The 19,701-nt window shown below is 33.0% G+C and overlaps 2 protein-coding genes across 2 annotated transcripts; one reads left to right on the forward strand and one right to left on the reverse strand.

Annotated features, from left to right (window-relative positions):
- Window positions 1–1,121: 1,121 nt before the first annotated feature.
- LOC144347844 (TELO2-interacting protein 2-like) lies at window positions 1,122–18,894 on the reverse strand. The gene is made up of 11 exons (XM_085494243.1): window positions 18,622–18,894; window positions 16,671–16,833; window positions 15,362–15,586; window positions 13,420–13,631; window positions 12,669–12,737; window positions 12,333–12,386; window positions 7,528–7,695; window positions 6,745–6,885; window positions 3,105–3,217; window positions 2,093–2,181; window positions 1,122–1,677 (listed from the first exon to the last, which is right to left on the reverse strand). The coding sequence occupies exons 1-11, from the start codon at window positions 18,790–18,792 to the stop codon at window positions 1,484–1,486; spliced, it is 1,599 nt and encodes a 532-aa protein (XP_085350369.1). The 5' UTR covers window positions 18,793–18,894; the 3' UTR covers window positions 1,122–1,483.
- LOC144353417 (E3 ubiquitin-protein ligase TRIM71-like) lies at window positions 9,749–12,469 on the forward strand. The gene has a single exon (XM_078010010.2). It carries the CDS (start codon window positions 9,777–9,779, stop codon window positions 11,955–11,957), a length of 2,181 nt encoding a protein of 726 aa, XP_077866136.2. The 5' UTR covers window positions 9,749–9,776; the 3' UTR covers window positions 11,958–12,469.
- Window positions 18,895–19,701: the final 807 nt, after the last annotated feature.

Below are 19,701 nucleotides of genomic sequence, written 5' to 3' on the forward strand. Positions count from 1 at the left end.
AATTCTAGATTCATTGAAATGTGATGATTAGTACTTTAGATATCAGTAGAAAAGCTGAAAATTAATTATGCAAATTAGGTAATTAATATGCACAATTATTTACCCTAAAACTAATCAGGTCTCTGCATAGTCCTAAAGGATCTATGTACCAAGTTTCATTGAAATGCAATGATTAGTACTTGAGATACCCGTGGAAAAGCTGAAAATTAACTAATTATGCAAATTAGGTGATTAATATGCACAAATATTTATCGAAAACAATCAATCTCTGCATAGTCCTTGAGTATGTAAGTACCAAGTTTCATTGAAATGTAATGCTAACTACTTATATCAAATGCTGAAAATTAATTAATTATGCAAATTAGGTAATTAATATGTACTGATATTACCATAAAACTATCAGGTCTGTGCAGTGTCGTATGACATCTATGTACCAAGTTTCATTGAAATGTGATGATTAGTACTTGAGATATCAGTGGAAAAACCCAAAATTGACTAATCATTATGCAAATTAGGTAATTAGTATCCACGGATTATTACCAAAAACTAATCAAAACCTAGCATTAGTTCGGAGCATCTATGTACCAAGTTTCATCAAAATCCAATGAGTGGTTGTTTAGATATCAGTGGAACAGTCATGGAACCACTAAAAAATAGCTAATTATCATGCAAATTAGGTAATTAATATGCACGGATTTTTACCAAAAATTAATCAAATCTGCGCATGTGTTCAGAGCATCTATGTACCAAGTTTCATCAAAATCCAATGAGTGGTTCTTTAGATATCAGTGGAACAGTCATAGAACAGCTAAAAATTAGCTAATTATCATGCAAATTAGGTAATTAACGAGCATGGATTTTTACCAAAACCTAATCAAATCTGCGCATTGGCCCAGAGCATCTATGCACCAAGTTTCATCAAAAACCGATGTATGGTTCTTGAGATAGCAGTGGAACAGTCGGACACACATACACACACACACACACATACACACATACACACACACATACACACATACAGACACACTAACTGCAAAGACTCCCATTTTGTGCTTCGCACATGGGAGTCAAAAATATTTAAACAGACACAAAGATAATTAGAATTTGAAATTACACACAAATTACATTATTTTAACCATTTTATTAAATTTTAGTAGCTAAACTATTTACATACAAAACACTGGATTTGAAATGTACATGATTTTGAGACACACAGACAAAGTCAGTTACGAGGTGAGCACACAAAATTGTGGAATAATTTTGAAATATTCACTTGATGTAAACGTAGTTGGAGATGTCATCTTTCATTAATGCATAACTTCAAGGCCATTATACATGTACATTGTATCTTCAATGTGATTGAGGATGGCATCTTCATTTGCATAACTACACAACTATTTGTGATGTCATTGAGCTTATTTACATAAATTCACAACTGTTGATGCAGTCATCACACATTCACTAATATATTTCTATTACTCATTCATAAAGAAATCACAAAAGCATCTATTTGTTGGTTTCCATGGTTACAATCCGATAACACAAAACCAATGAGTCTTAACACAGTTTCATTATCTGTGACTTTCATAACTTCTCTTAATTTCTGTTCAACCTCAAGGCAACATCGCCATAGCAACACTAAACATTCAGTGCAGCTATCCAGAATTGCTTGATTCACTGAAATTAAATTGAAAATTGATCATAAAATAAAAACTGTAAACAGAATAAAACTAACATTGTCACGCACTAGATGACGTAACACATGTTAAAAAGTTCTGATGACAGACTCAAACTCATTGTCAATTATTTTTCATTCATAATGACCTCAAATGACTTTTGTGGTACCAAATAAAAACAATAATGGAGTAGAGTTTTAGGATGTGCATGCAAAATTAACTTTTAATCTCAGATACCTGCCCTTACATTTATCCACCCTTGATATTACTGAATAACTCGCCTGTGTCTGGTGTTGTAGTCTCATCCACAGTGATGTTATATATCAATTTTAATAATGATTTCAAGAATTCATCACATATCACCCTACATACCTGCCCATACATTTATCTACCCTTGATAATACTGAATAACTCACCTGTGTCTGGTGTTGTAGTCTCATCCACAGTGATGTCATATATCAATTTTAATAATAATTTCAATAATTCATCAATGCGACAGGATATTCTGGTAAGATTCAAAGAGAAACGTGTCACGATTTGAATTTTCTTTTTTTTGTTGATGATTCAGACTTTAACGTTGCACTCTGAGATCATTCATAATTATAAGGTCATGTGACTAAATATGTTAAATATGATGATCTGAATATGTTTGACTTTGTAAAAAAAGGTTTTGAGTTGCTGCATCATCAGTTGTGCAAGGATTGGGGGGGGGGGTGATTTCTAGTTTCTGTAATTAATTCACTGGTTTCCATGGTTGCCAGCATTCTAATGAGCTATCAACTGTTTATGCGGTAAATCAACACCCCCCCCCCCACCACCACCACACAGACTAAATTGGAATGTTTTTACACTAGTTTCTATGGTAACAGCAGAACACAAAATTTGTCTAGGTATTTTCAAGAATTGTGAATTTATTTGCACTTTTCAATAATTTCTGTTGATTCACAAAAATTTAATTCAACCAGTGCTGTGAATTATGGCCATAACAAGTACTTAGAGATTAAACAGGCTCTGTACAGTTAATAAGATTAATGTTTTATTGACCAGATTTAGGAGTCAGTATGATGAAGAGTTACATATTTCCTACAAGTCATGCATATTAATATTTCAAATAAAAGTGCAAACACCCATTATAAAAAGTTGGGGGTGATTTCACCATCATCATAGGTTTCTGTGTGTGTTGAATTTCTAAAAAGGTGACATAGAAATTGGGTTAGCTGTGATCTAAAATGTGATAAAATGCATTTTGAGGTAAAACAATTTAATATTTTTCGCTCACATTGTTCCAGCATAGTTGAGAGAAAAATATATTCTTAAAAAACAGACTGGTTTAATTCTACTGGTTTCCAGTTTATACTGGGTCAGCCCGGTTTATACAGGTTTCCTGTTTAAACCTGGTCAGACCAGTTTGAACCATTATCACTATACCTTGGCCATGTTTCTCTGATTAGCATATTCAATAATTTTAATATGTGTAACCTAGCAACCTCATCAGGGCCGTCATAGACTTCTAAGTATTGTGCTATAATCCAAAATAATCTCTGAAATAAAAAAAAAAATATTGAAAATAAATTTCATAAATTTCTCACAGTGAACAGCTACATGTAAAATTTTTGTGTCTTGTTGCCAGGGTCAGTAAATGCAATAATAACCTCCATGGAGATGACTATTTAAAACTTTTGTATCTTGTTGCCAAGGTCAGTAAATGCAATAATAACCTCCATGGAGATGACTATTTAGAACTTTTGTATCTTGTTGCCAGGGTCAGTAAATGCAATAATAACCTCCATGGAGATGACTATTTAAAACTTTTGTATCTTGTTGCCAGGGCCAGTAAATGCAATAATAACCTCCATGGAGATGACTATTTAGAACTTTTGTATCTTGTTGTCAGGGTCAGTAAATGCAATAATAACCTCCATGGAGATGACTATTTAAAACTTTTGTATCTTGTTGCCAGGGCCAGTAAATGCAATAATAACCTCCATGGAGATGACTATTTAGAACTTTTGTATCTTGTTGTCAGGGTCAGTAAATGCAATAATAACCTCCATGGAGATGACTATTTAAAACTTTTGTATCTTGTTGCCAGGGTCAGTAAATGCAATAATAACCTCCATGGAGATGACTATTTAGAACTTTTGTATCTTGTTGCCAGGGTCAGTAAATGCAATAATAACCTCCATGGAGATGACTATTTAAAACTTTTGTATCTTGTTGCCAGGGCCAGTAAATGCAATAATAACCTCCATGGAGATGACTATTTAGAACTTTTGTATCTTGTTGTCAGGGTCAGTAAATGCAATAATAACCTCCATGGAGATGACTATTTAAAACTTTTGTATCTTGTTGCCAGGGTCAGTAAATGCAATAATAACCTCCATGGAGATGACTATTTAGAACTTTTGTATCTTGTTGCCAGGGTCAGTAAATGCAATAATAACCTCCATGGAGATGACTATTTAAAAGTTTTGTATCTTGTTGCCAGGGTAACTAAATGCAATAATAACCTCCATGGAGATGACTATTTAGAACTTTTCTATCTTGTTGCCAAGGTCAGTAAATGCAATAATAACCTCCATGGAGATGACCATTTAAAACTTTTGTATCTTGTTGCCAGGGTCAGTAAATGCAATAATAACCTCCATGGAGATGACTATTTAAAACTTTTGTATCTTGTTGCCAGGGCCAGTAAATGCAATAATAACCTCCATGGAGATGACTATTTAGAACTTTTGTATCTTGTTGTCAGGGTCAGTAAATGCAATAATAACCTCCATGGAGATGACTATTTAAAACTTTTGTATCTTGTTGTCAGGGTCAGTAAATGCAATAATAACCTCCATGGAGATGACTATTTAAAACTTTTGTATCTTGTTGCCAGGGTCAGTAAATGCAATAATAACCTCCATGGAGATGACTATTTAAAACTTTTGTATCTTGTTGCCAGGGTCAGTAAATGCAATAATAACTTCCATGGAGATGACTATTTAAAACTTTTGTATCTTGTTGCCAGGGTCAGTAAATGCAATAATAACTTCCATGGAGATGACTATTTAAAACTTTTGTATCTTGTTGCCAGGGTCAGTAAATGCAATAATAACCTCCATAGAGATGACTATTTAAAACTTTTGTATCTTGTTGCCAGGGTCAGTAAATGCAATAATAACCTCCATGGAGATGACTATTTAAAACTTTTGTATCTTGTTGCCAGGGTCAGTAAATGCAATAATAACCTCCATAGAGATGACTATTTAAAACTTTTGTATCTTATTGTCAGGGTCAGTAAATGCAATAATAACCTCCATGGAGATGACTATTTAAAACTTTTGTATCTTGTTGCCAGGGTCAGTAAATGCAATAATAACTTCCATGGAGATGACTATTTAAAACTTTTGTATCTTGTTGCCAGGGTCAGTAAATGCAATAATAACCTCCATGGAGATGACTATTTAAAACTTTTGTATCTTGTTGCCAGGGTCAGTAAATGCAATAATAACCTCCATGGAGATGACTATTTAAAACTTTTGTATCTTGTTGCCAGGGTCAGTAAATGCAATAATAACCTCCATGGAGATGACTATTTAAAACTTTTGTATCTTGTTGCCAGGGTCAGTAAATGCAATAATAACTTCCATGGAGATGACTATTTAAAACTTTTGTATCTTGTTGCCAGGGTCAGTAAATGCAATAATAACCTCCATGGAGATGACTATTTAAAACTTTTGTATCTTGTTGCCAGGGTCAGTAAATGCAATAATAACTTCCATGGAGATGACTATTTAAAACTTTTGTATCTTGTTGCCAGGGTCAGTAAATGCAATAATAACTTCCATGGAGATGACTATTTAAAACTTTTGTATCTTGTTGCCAGGGTCAGTAAATGCAATAATAACTTCCATGGAGATGACTATTAAAACTTTTGTATCTTGTTGCCAGGGTCAGTAAATGCAATAATAACCTCCATGGAGATGACTATTTAGAACTTTTCTATCTTGTTGCCAGGGTCAGTAAATGCAATAATAACTTCCATGGAGATGACTATTTAAAACTTTTGTATCTTGTTGCCAGGGTCAGTAAATGCAATAATAACCTCCATGGAGATGACTATTTAAAACTTTTGTATCTTGTTGCCAGGGTCAGTAAATGCAATAATAACTTCCATGGAGATGACTATTTAAAACTTTTGTATCTTGTTGCCAGGGTCAGTAAATGCAATAATAACTTCCATGGAGATGACTATTTAAAACTTTTGTATCTTGTTGCCAGGGTCAGTAAATGCAATAATAACTTCCATGGAGATGACTATTTAAAACTTTTGTATCTTGTTGTCAGGGTTAGTAAATGCAATAATAACCTCCATAGAGATGACTATTTAGAACTTTTGTATCTTGTTGCCAAGGTCAGTAAATGCAATAATAACTTCCATGGAGATGACTATTTAAAACTTTTGTATCTTGTTGCCAGGGTCAGTAAATGCAATAATAACCTCCATAGAGATGACTATTTAAAACTTTTGTATCTTGTTGCCAAGGTCAGTAAATGCAATAATAACTTCCATGGAGATGACTATTTAAAACTTTTGTATCTTGTTGCCAGGGTCAGTAAATGCAATAATAACTTCCATGGAGATGACTATTTAAAACTTTTGTATCTTGTTGCCAGGGTCAGTAAATGCAATAATAACCTCCATGGAGATGACTATTTAAATCTTTTGTATCTTGTTGTCAGGGTCAGTAAATGCAATAATAACCTCCATGGAGATGACTATTTAGAACTTTTGTATCTTGTTGTCAGGGTCAGTAAATGCAATAATAACCTCCATGGAGATAACTATTTAGAACTTTTGTATCTTGTTGCCATAACATTTGGAAGTGTATTAACTATACATTTAAAATATTGTACAATGCAAATCAATAATACACCCATGCAAGACTTTATTTCTAATGGATTAAACAATAAATTATGTATAGGTTATATGTAGAGGTGTTTATAGTGTGTATTAATGACCTATCAATAGATCATTATTTATATCAGTATGTATTATAGGACAAGAATGTTTTAATACCTTGAAGTGTTTAACCACAGTAATGCCCATTCTCTGTACAAATAAATGTAAATATTTTGTATACACCCTTCTGAGCATTATCTTCTGTTCAAACTCCATATTGGACAGTAAGATCTGAAGCACATCATCATATTTATTGACCTGAAAAGTGAAAAGAAAATATTTGTCAGTGATTAGCATTCTGGCCGGTATTCAATAATCTGACCTTGTATTAACAGTTAATTACCTCACCAGACTAATATTTACCTGATTTGACTGGTATTGACTTGACCTCATTCATATTAACTTAACATTGACATGACTGATATTGACCTGACCTGAGCTGGCTGATAAAAACCTAATCTGAGAGATATTAACCTGACTTGACATTTATTGACCTGATTAATCAATTTGACTTGACTGGAATGATTATAAATTGATCTGACCGATCTTAACTTGATCACATTGATATTAAACTGACTTAACTAATATTAACTTGACCTGGCTGATATTAACCGGGCCTCACCAATATTAATTTCATTTGACTGATACCAACCTGACAGTACCAATATATTAACCCATGTGACTAATATTGAGCTGACCTGACTGATATTAACCTGAGGTCACCACTAGTAACCTTCCCTGACTGATACTAACCTAACAGTACCAATATAATAACTCCTCTGACTAATATTACCCAGAGCTGACTAATATTAACCTCCTCTGACTGATACTAACCCAACAGTACCAATATATTAACTCATCTGACTAATATTACCTAGAGCTGACTGATATTAACGTTACCTTGCGTGGTTCATCAGTCTTTCGTGGTGACCTCTCTATTACACCCAGCAAGTCTACTAGACATGGCAGTAGTACTTCCAACATCACTACTTCCTGTGAATAAAGTTGTTTGTACAGTGCTTCATATATCACCATAGCTCTGCCATACCATTTCAGTTCTGTAGCATTCTGTCAGGAATAAATATTAATAAAATAAAATTCAAACTTTATTTATAATTCATTTTAAATTAGCAACATCTTGAATTAGCGAAATTACAGATTAGCTAAATTAACTAAAATACCATATAATCTCAATTTAGCTAAAGTGCCAACACTCTCAGTGTGGGAATATAATTTATTTTAAATTAGCGACATCTTGAATTAGTGAAATTACAGATTAGCTAAATTAGCTAAAATACCATATAATCTCAATTTAGCTAAAGTGCCAACACTCTCAGTGTGGGAATATAATTTATTTTAAATTAGCGACATTTTGAATTAGCAAAATTACACATTAGCTAAATTAACTAAAATACCATATAATCTCAATTTAGCTAAAATGCCAACACTCTCAGTGTGGGAATATAATTTATTTTAAATTAGCTACATCTTACATATTTAATAGCTAAACTAAAATACCATATAATCTCAATTTAAAATACAATAAAAAAAAATACAATAACTATAAAAAGGCTGGGTACTGCCTCTCCATAAGCGGGTACCACAAAACTAAGGTCACACAAGGTCAAGGACTTCCTGGAAGAGTAAAAATGAAAGGGGGTGGTCATGGATAATGGCTGTCGTGCCCTGGAATGAAAGGCAGAATGAAATCCTTAGTCCAAGCAAAGGGCATTGAAGAATGAAGTGATCAAAGAAAACCCCATGACATTTATAAATTAAAATCCAGTGAATAATTAATACATTTACAGTATTTGTATATAGACCTACATGTATGGATCCATTGAGCTAACAATGCAGAAACTTTAAAAGAACAACAAATATTTTATATTTTGTTAAGTGGAAGGTTCCATCAAATAAACAACAAAAAACAAACAACAAATTTAGGCACCTGAAATTTGTTTCCATGGAAACAATGACTGTTGTTTGGCAGCAGTGTTCAACCCAATTTACTCTGGCAGCCATTTTGAATTGAATTTCTTTTCAAATGCATACAACTGAGATTTCTGATTCAATTGGACTACCAATCAGAGGTAACTTAGCAACACTTAGAAAATTCAAAAGTGTGTTAACCATGTCCACTTTCAAGGTCATTTGTGGATATTTAACGGATACTCTGATTTCCATGATTTTTACACTATAAAAAATTTTATGTTTTTTTTTCAAAAGTCACATTAAAACATATGAACATGGAACTACTTTGTGTATAAAAAAAATGCTAAAAACATATATTTGAGCCATTTAACATTGGTTACTATGGGGGAAAATATCTTGTCAACTATCAGAAAATATCATTTGGAGACATATAGTGAAAAATATATGTTGTTATCAAAATAATAATTATGATTGTAATGAGTTTTTAGGATATTCTGGGGAATACTATTTATTTTTCATAGAAGAATGTTTTTACACTATTCTCTCAAAAACCATGATTAATACCGGGTAAAAACCAAAATGACATACATCCAAATCTATAATTAAACAGCACTTTTAAAACAAAATATTGTGATAAAATGTCCATCATATCCAATAAGTTGAAATACCTGTAAACGACTTAAATGTGGGTCAAACAGGGTCAAAGGTCAGGTTTAACAAAGTTATGTGATACGGTATCTTTTGTTTGGCATAAATCCAAGGGTTGAATACACTTGTATGTATACAAAAGATCCCTTAGGCTGACAATGATTTGAAAAGCAGTAAAACCAGCTTGTCATGCAGCCATTGTAAACAGCAATAAGGAAATGCATATATTATATTGTTGATTTTCGCTTCCCTAGAGAGTACTACAATTACTCCAGCCATTTAATATGGCTGCATTCAACATTTCCCTCCCAGATGAAATTAATGACGATTTCCTTGGCTGTTCTATTTGGAGATCTACAAGAATTAAAAGTCAGTGTAAACAAAGTCACATGACACCGAGGGTTTGATATAAATCCAAGAGTATACAGAAGACCCCTTAAGTTGACAGTGATTTGAAAAGCATTGAACCCATGCAGCCATTGTATTGTGAATACCAATAATGAAGAAAATACATATTGTGAATTTTCACTATGCTAGGGAGTAAAATCAATACAACTAATGTTACCACAATGGCTATGGCTGCATCCAACAAGTCTCTCCTAGACGAAGTTACTGAGGATTTCCTCAGCTGTTCCATCTGTTTGGAGATCTACAAGAATCCTAAAGTTCTACCATGTCTTCATACATTCTGTCAGCAATGTTTGGTAACTTTTAAGGATAAATCTGGGGGTGTTTTGAAGTGTGCAACATGTAGAATTCAGTGTGACACACCCATCCAGGAACTGAAGTCCAATTTCTTTTTAACAAGCCTACTTGACACATTCCAGAAACAGAGGCAGCTGAGTACTGACCATCCACCAGTGTGCGAAACATGTCAAGTGAAGACAGCAACTCACAGGTGTGTAGATTGTCCTCAGTTTTGCTGTGATGTATGTGTTACTGTCCATGAACGCATTCCAGCACTCCGTTCTCATGAAGTGCTTACAATTGACAAGTACAGAGAGATACAATCTAGGGGTCATCTAAAGGTACAGTCCAAAGTTTTCTGCAGTGTCCATAAAGACAGCCAGCTGAAATTTTACTGTGACACTTGTCAAATACCTGTATGCAGTGACTGTACCATAGTTAAACATAGAGTTCCTGAACACGTACATAGAGATTTACAGGAGGTAGCAGATGAGTATAAAACACAACTGAAGGAAATGTTAGGACAGTTAAAAGTGAAAGAGAAGCAAGTGAAAGAAGAAAAAGTAGCAGCTGAATCTACAAGAGAAGAAATCAGAAAGCAGTGTGAGGCAGAGAAAGAGAAAGTTAAGAGAAGGACAAAGGAAGTGATGGAGAGAGTAAAGAGAGAAGAAAAGATGCTGATAGATGCCTTGGATGAAAGTGCTAGGATGGGACTGAAAGATGCAGCAATGAATATCAATGATTGGGAATTTCACCATGGCAACATAGTCAGCACACATCATTATCTACAAACACTGGTGCATCATGGGAATGCTGTACACTTACTATCGACCAAGCCGGAAACTACAAAGCGCATAAAAGAGATGGTTGCTATGGAAACAATACCACCAATCAGTCATGATATCATTGAGTTCCAGCCCAGTAGTGACTTTGCTGCACATGCATTGATAGGAGTGATCAAATGTGATGTCTGTCCATCCAAAAGTACAGTTGAAAACATTCCAAAACAACTTGTGAAAGGTGTACCTGTCAAACTGCTCATCACAACCAGAGATTCCAGAGGAAAACAAATCATTCCCCGTCAAAATATCCAAGTGAAAACAAAGACCCCTGGTGCATCATGGGAAAACATTGACATTACAGACAATAACAATGGGACATATCATGTGATGATAACAGGAAAAACGGAACGAAAACAGCAAGTTGCCATGACGATTGGTAACGAACATATACCAGGATCACCATTCCATATTCCTCTTATCAGAGGATTAGTACAGACAGTGGGAAAAGCAGGAAGTGCAGGACAGCTCAGCGATCCTGTGGGAATAACCATAAATAAACATGGTGACTTTGTCACAGCTGATAACAACAGAGTGACTATGCATGACAGAGACGGAAATTACAAACAATCATTTACATTCACTGGTCAGTTTGCAAAGACATTCAGACCACTGGATGTAGCAATATCAGATGATAATGAATACTTTATGACAGATGTAAATAACAAACAAGTAGTTGTGAGTGATGAATACGGAAAGTTGATTAGAAAGTTTAGAAGCTCTCAAATTGATGAACCAAGTGGAATTGCAATTAATCCTGTTACTAAGAATGTGTATGTGAGTGAGTGGAGTAAGGATTGTATTAGAAAGTATACCCAGAGTCGTGTGTATATTAAGTCATTTGGGAAAAGTGGAAATATGCAAGGAGAGTTCAATTCACCTTACTTGTTAGCTATTAACAGTAAAGGGATGGTATATGTGCCAGATTATTTAAACCACCGTATTCAGGTATTCAATTCTGATGACCAGTTTATGTTTGAATTCTCTTCCACTGGTGACAGTACAATGAGTTTTCCCAGGGGAGTGGCTGTAGATAAGAATGATTATGTATATGTAAGCAGTAATCATAAAGTCACTAAGCATGACAGCAATGGTCAGTTTATTTGCAGGATTGATAGTGACAAGGATGGACTGAGTTGGCCCCATGGTGTAGCAGTGTGTAATGATGGTAGAATAGCTGTAGTGGATTACAACAATAAATGCATCAAAGTGTTTGTAGAGTGAAGCTAATTTTTAAAGTTGGAGTAAATTGGAATCCACTGCCAACAAATAAGCTTCACACTAGATGTACTAACATGTCAAGGGCAGATAAAAGTAAGGGTGGATAACATTCTGAAAAATCTTGTAATATGAAGTAATACGCAGTAAGGAGTGTTTCTCTGTATTTGAAACACCACATGAATTCATATGATGTAATAGTTTGTCACATTTCACACCAGTCATTAGCAGAAGCAGTAAGGAACCAATCAATATAGGGCTAATGAAACCACATCGTTGGTTGCCAAGGGAAATGCATAAAATTGTATAGACCATGAATTAGGACCTGTTAGATTAATACAGTGTATATGAATTAATCAGGTGCTGTTTAATTATACTTACCACATTATTAATGATATGATGTAAACACTGTATCCCAAGAATTTTATTTTCAATCTAAAAAAATGCAAAATCAGAAAATCATTAATTAACACATGTAATGAAATAAAGAAAATGAAATTATTTAAACAATCAATAAATTAAGCTTGTCATTTTTCAACTATGTCACCTGTACCTTGAGATCCCACCCCTCATGCTGCCTGATGTGTGTACAAAAAGCCCCCTGGTGAATAAAAAAACATGAGAGGCAAAAGTACCATATTTGCTCTATTAGCAATGCACCCCAAATGAGGGCAAAGCCCAAAATTATTTTGGACAGAAATGGTTTCTACAATTTACCTGATAGCCATCAAGAAACAGCAATGCTGGTGGAAATATTCCATCTAAATGATCACCAAGATAGGGATGCTAAAAAGACATCAAGAATTGTCAGTAAGATAGAGGGTCATCTGGGAACAACAATTCTGTTGGAAATATTCGATCTGAAAGTCACTAAGATAGGGATGCTCAATAGGAAGAAGAATTGTCAGTGAGTTCGGCCAAGAAACATCACAAGTAATTGTGTTTCTATGGAAATGTTGATTTTCTGACAAAGCATTTTTATAATAATGAATTTCTACACTGAAAATTCAAAAATTTAATGTTATTTTGTATTCTAAAACACTTCAATGTGGTTGAAATTTTGGATGATTGACAAGATGGTCAAACTAAATAGGTCTAAAAACTTATGCATGACCCCTAAATGTTACACATCCTGGCATTTTCTGGGGTATTGTTGTCCAATATTTTCAACTGTTTTTGAATTTTCAAACAATCACAGCTACTTGCATTATAGAAAGAAATAGTTGAGAAACTCACTTTGATAGTGAATCTATACCCCCAGACATACCAGGATGTGCGACCTTTTGGGGATCATCCTCCCAATATTTGTGGCACAAAATTTTACAACTTTTTGCATTTTTCTACAATTTTTGTTAATTTTAGTTAAAATGGACATAATTACTAACTGACTGACAAGATTAAGTGATCACAAAACAGTTGTAGAAAAAAGCCCCCTCCGGTGGTGATATGTGATAAAGTTGGAAATTACCTTAACATGGAAAAGACACCATTTAAAGATGTGACGACTTGACGGTTCTGCTTTCCAGGTGTCTCTTGTTAGATGTTGTCGTAATTTGATAAGAATTCTACCAAAAATGCCTTTTCTAAAAATAGCCTTGGAATCTTCATCTTCTGGGGTTCCTCGTAACAGTTGCTGTATAGAAGAACTATGGCAGTATTGACATAGCAGATCCTGAAAATCTACAAGAAAAAATAAGCTAAATCTAAAAATGTAAAAAAAAAAATCTAGAAATATTATTTAATTTAAAAAGAAATAATTTAATCTACAAAAAAGTTAGATTTAAAATAATAATTTAGATCTAATAAAAATTAAATCGAATCTATAAAAAAAAATTAAATCTAAAAAAAGAGATTAAATATCGAACAAGCAGCGTCTCAGCTGAGATAGCTCTGCTGTTAGCAATGCACATTTCAATTAAAGAATGTACAATATCCAAATGTACAATATCAAAGCAATCAGACTTGCGGTTTTCAACAAGACAAAAATATCCCTTTTTACCAAAAATAACTAAAATTATTCATCAAAACTCGAAAATTGAAGATATCATCACAAAATAAGCAAATCTGAAAAAGGTCTACCTGTAGAGCCTATATGAATAGTATAAAGAAAGATTATCTAGAAGAAAAATTAATAAAAAAAATCTAAAATGATAGTTGAATTTTAATAAAATAATTTGAATCTATAAAAAAATTAAATCTAAAATAATAATGTAATTCTAATAAAAATAATTTGAATTTAAATCTAAAAAAATATACCAGTATGAAAATATAATTCAAATCTGAAAAAATTCCCCCTGCCCCCAAAAAATATGACGAGAATATCACAAAGTACGTATGAAGGCAGTCGTCTTGTTACAATCTTATTATGATTTATCTATGTCCTGTTTGAAGTAATAGTTGTCATTTCAAAATGTCAACAAAAAATGTTTTGAATTGTACAAACTATTGCATTCTGTACAGCAGCAATAATTCTACATTCAACACTCAACTTTTTAACATTTTCTGACTTTGAAAATAAACATTTAATGAACATATAATCCCATCTAAGTCTAAAATAAACCCAAATCAAAGTTTGAAAGAGAGGCTCATTTTATCCTCATTCTTTTGGTGCAGTTTTTACCTAATGATCATTGTCTTGTGATTTCATTACTCCAGTAATGAATATATAATCCCATCTAAGTCTAAAATAAACCTAAATCAAAATTTTAAAGAGGCTCATTTTATTCTCATTCTTTTGGTGTAGTCTTTACCTAATGATTGTTGTCTTGTGGTTTCATTACTCTAGTGATGAATATATAATCCCACCTAAGTTTAAATTAAACCCAAATCAAAGTTTGAAAGAGAGGCTCATTTTATTCTCATTCTTTTGGTGTAGTCTTTACCTAATGATTGTTGTCTTGTGATTTCATTACTCCAGTGATGAATATATAATCCCATCTGAGTCTAAAATAAACTCAAATCAAAGTTTGAAAGAGAGGCTCATTTTATTCTCATTCTTTTGGTGCAGTCTTTACCTAATGATTGTTGTCTTGTGGTTTCATTACTCCAGTAATGAATATATAATCCCATCTAAGTCTAAAATAAACCTAAATCAAAATTTGAAAGAGAGGATCATTTTATTCTCATTCTTTTGGTGTAGTCTTTACCTAATGATTGTTGTCTTGTGGTTTCATTACTCCAGTGATGAATATATAATCCCACCTAAGTCTAAAATAAACCCAAATCAAAGTTTGAAAGAGAGGCTCATTTTATTCTCATTCTTTTGGTGCAGTCTTTACCTAATGATTGTTGTCTTGTGACTTCATTACTCCAGTGATGAATATATAATTCCATCTAAGTCTAAAATAAACTCAAATCAAAGTTTGAAAGAGAGGCTCATTTTATTCTCATTCTTTTGGTGCAGTCTTTACCTAATGATTGTTGTCTTGTGGTTTCATTACTCCAGTGATGGATTTCAGCATGTCTGGCACTCAGTATCATAAAGTCAGCAGCATTTGTACGAATAAAACTCTTATTAAAATGTAACTGTTCATCATCATCAGAAAGCGCACAAAGGTGATTCAGTACGGCAGTAAACGTCTTGAAAACAAAGGATGCTTTATTTGGAATGTATTTAATGAGATTCTCTGTATCAACTGGGAAGGAAAAAAATATTAACATAAATTAAGAGTAACATATTTACACACCACTACCTTATAAGGTAATCATTTGCATATTTACATACCACTACCTTATAAGGTAATCATTTGCATATCTACATACCACTACTGTATAAGGTAATCATTTGCATATCTACATACCACTACTTTATAAGGTAATCATCTGCATATTTACATACCACTACCTTATAAGGTAATCATTTGCATATCTACATACTACTACCTTATCAGGTAATCATTTGCATATCTACATACCACTACCTTATAAGGTAATCATTTGCATATTTACATACCACTACCTTATAAGGTAATCATTTGCATATATACATGCCAATACCTTATAAGGTAATCATTTGCATATATACATGCCAATACCTTATAAGGTAATCATTTGCATATTTACATACCACTACCGTATAAGGTGATCATTTGCACATCTACACACCACTACCTTATCAGGTAATCATTTGCATATTTACATACCACTACCTTATAAGGTAATCATTTGCATATCTACATGCCAATACCTTATAAGGTAATCATTTGCATATCTACATACCACTACCATATAAGGTAATCATTTGCATATCTACATACCACTACCTTATAAGGTAATCATTTGCTTATATATATGCACCACTGCCATATGAGGTCATAGTTTGCGTAAATCAAGAATAATACATGTGTTAACCATTTCACTGCAATACCATATAAGGTAATAATTTGCATATCTATACAGCACTACGATATGAGGTGATCATTTGAATATTTACACATCATTATCATACAAAGTAATCATTTGTGTATCTATACACTATTGCCATATAAGGTAATTATTACATACCTTCATCTTCATTGGTCTTTTCTGTTGGTAAATTAGCATACACTACTGCCATATAAGGTAATTATTACATACCTTCATCTTCATTGGTCTTTTCTGTTGGTAAATTAGCATACACTACTACCATATAAGGTAATTATTACATACCTTCATCTTCATTGGTCTTTTCAGTTGGTAAATTAGCATAAACTACAACCATATAAGGTAATTATTACATACCTTCATCTTCATTGGTCTTTTCAGTTGGTAAATTAGCATAATTAATGAGTGTGATCACCAGGTCATTGTAGGCCTCCAGCAACCTGTCAGATTCCTCCGTACACTGTAACCAACATTGTTGGCTGGTTGCCAGAATAGAACAAAAACCTTCCAAAGTAGATTCCTGTAGTAAAAAAAAGAGTTTAGGAGCAGATTTCTGAAAATTGAAGCACATATTTTTTTCTAAATGAAAGCATTTATAAAACATTTTAGGTTTTGTAATTTTTCAAGTTTCCATGTCATAAAAAGCATTATTTATTAATATGAGCGTTACACATATTGTTATTGTGAATTTAAATGTTACTAGTTGTCATATACAATACAATCGGAGCTTAACTCAACTCACCTTGCTTTAACTTTTTATGAAAACTTTCAATTTTTAAAGTGAGTATCAAATTTTATAAATAATTTCAATTTATATTTTTACTATTTATGTATGTTTTAATATGAGTAATGTTTAGACAGATTGGTCTGCAAAATTTACATATATTGTAATTTTGAAAGCAAGGTAAGCTAGATTTAAAGCCACCTAAAAAATAGAAAAATGTTAAGTCTAAAACTTGCCAATATGTAGAGAAGTTACAACAGTTTGAATGTTTCTCACGTCCATTCCAGATGAATATGAAAATATAATGAGCATAATGGAGTACATCTTTGCCAGCAAAGGAGCATTTATTCGGTTGAAGCCTCAACATTAACCCTTGGCAGATTTCACCACGATTTACTGTATGTCGCATGCCCTTAAACGGTTATAAAGATTCACTTCGGGTCTTTTGCATCACCCAATCAGAACTCACAACAGAAACTACACATTAGTTGGTAAAATTAAAATGGCGGAATCAAATAAACGTGTTGCTAGCTTTTTCTCTGAACGAGCTTACTTATCATCAAAGGAAAGCGCTTAGTGCTGTATCTGAGGAAAATGGCGTTTTTGTAGCAAACACGAATCTGTGCAATTCAGGCCATGAATTGAGTAATATTTCTAGTGAATGAGTGGAGTGTGAATGATTTCATATGTAAATATTCCAATGTCAGTCCACATCAACTTCAATTTCAAATTTATAAATATTTATATAATTGAAGGACTGTGTCAATAGTAAATAGAAAAGTTAATTGCTTTCTAGAATTTGTGATGATAATTTGAAAATATCAAAAATTGAATTAGCTGATTCATTTAATGCCGCAATCCAATATTAATTTAAGTCATACATGACACAATTTTGAATCTCACTCAACTCACGCATAAAATTAAAATGATGCAAACATCAGGTGATTTTCCATTCAATGTGAGATCTCGCGTAATCCGTGGACAGAACCTCTGTTTCAAAAATCAAATGATTTGATTTTCAACTTGAATTTCTTTTTCCAACAGTTCAATGTCGATCAGGTGGAAATACCATGATGAGATATTATTACTTAATCAAAATGAACATCATCAAATGAGTTTAGCATATTATTTTTAAAACGTGGAAAAAACTCAAAAATAATTTTGCATTTGTTGAATCCCACGCAACGTTTTAACGTCACTACATCTTGAATTCTGTTCAATTCACACATGAAATAATAACTCATCGTCCATAATTCTTGTTCATGTTCAATGTTTTGTGCTGTTTTTATACATTAGTGCAGTTGTTGAAAACTGTGAGAATAATTCAAGTAATATTGTGTTTTATGATACAGAACACTTCACCCTTAAAGTTGCTGGCGATTCTAAGCAAGAACACCCTTCCTCGGTATCGGTGATCTTTATTTACTTAAACTAAAACGGGGAGATTTATTAATCCTTGAGATCCTGGCTGTGTAACCTTTGACCCATGAACATTTAATAAATACCGTTTTACAACTAAACTTCAGCCTAAAAAGTCGAAACTAAAACAATCGAAGAACGCTGTTTAATAAAAGAATAGCTTACCAACTTCTCCGTGCATGTTTCTGAACTGATTTCCGAGATGACACACGTGATCACTTGCAGTCTTGTAAATGTCGCTGTCACTCGAGAAACAGCATCCGTTTGTTGTTTACATCGTCGTATTTCAATGGAAATTTGCTGACAATCGTCAACATCGTCAGTAGACATGATCATACTACATTAAACACGATGTGTTAAAAAATAGTTCAGTGGTTACTGTCTTAAAGTGGTAAAAACTTCGAAAATGTGAAAATATCAAAATGAACATGCTCGCTCGATGTGCGCCGCCATTTTGAATAATAAAAACATTTGCACATCACCACTTGAGGGCGTTTATTTCAATATCCGCGAGTGGGCGTAAGACACGACATAGGGTGAGCAATAATGGGTGAGCGTAGAATAGAATAGACCAGAAAAGAATATTTTATTTGACATAAAATAAAAATATACATAAACAACATAAAATGGACATTGCCAGATAAAACGTAAGTTTTACAAAACATAAAAATGTAATTCACAAAATATTCATAATGTAGATATCATTTGAACCTAATAATTTTTTTTCAAATTTGTCTTGTTTTTTGTAATCTCAGAATGCTCTCATCATATAGTGAGATTATATCTTAGAACTGAGAACGTGTATCTGATATTACTTGATGTTAATTTCTAGTAATGCATGTACTAGTATTTCATTATCGATAGTTCCGGTATTACAATGAATACAATTCAATCTGATTCCCCGCAACACCGTGATTGATTTTTTTTCTCTCTCTCTGTCTGCTTGTATTTTTTGAAAACAAATATTCCAGTCACCACGATGTAAAGTGGTCGATCTCTTCACGGCACATTAATCACTCACGTGAACATAATACATACCGGCCTATGAAATACAGTTTATTATATTCATAATGATATTGATTCTTTTTCACCCGTTAACCTGACAGACACTAGAGAGACAGTTTTCTCTTCAAGGCTCCGTATATTTTCACTTAGCACATCTATACAGTAACAGAAACATTTTATTGCATATTTAGAAAAATATGTAAATTTATTTTACTATGAATAAATTAGCGTACATTATAA

This window comes from Saccoglossus kowalevskii, chromosome 20, assembly GCF_978046115.1.
Source record: "Saccoglossus kowalevskii chromosome 20, keSacKowa6.1, whole genome shotgun sequence".
Lineage (NCBI taxonomy): Eukaryota > Metazoa > Hemichordata > Enteropneusta > Harrimaniidae > Saccoglossus > Saccoglossus kowalevskii.

What these genes read in the sequence shown, in the direction of transcription:
- LOC144353417 (XM_078010010.2), top strand. Translation starts at nt 9,777, where the DNA reads ATGGCTATGGCTGCATCCAACAAGTCTCTCCTAGACGAAGTTACTGAG.
- LOC144347844 (XM_085494243.1), bottom strand. Translation starts at nt 18,792, where the DNA reads ATGATCATGTCTACTGACGATGTTGACGATTGTCAGCAAATTTCCATT. An exon ending in AAACATGCACGGAGAAGTTG is followed by an intron (nt 16,834 to 18,621) that starts GTAAGCTATTCT and finishes TTTTTACTACAG; the next exon opens with GAATCTACTTTGGAAGGTTT. An exon ending in GACTACAACACCAGACACAG is followed by an intron (nt 1,678 to 2,092) that starts GTGAGTTATTCA and finishes ATTTAATTTCAG; the next exon opens with TGAATCAAGCAATTCTGGAT.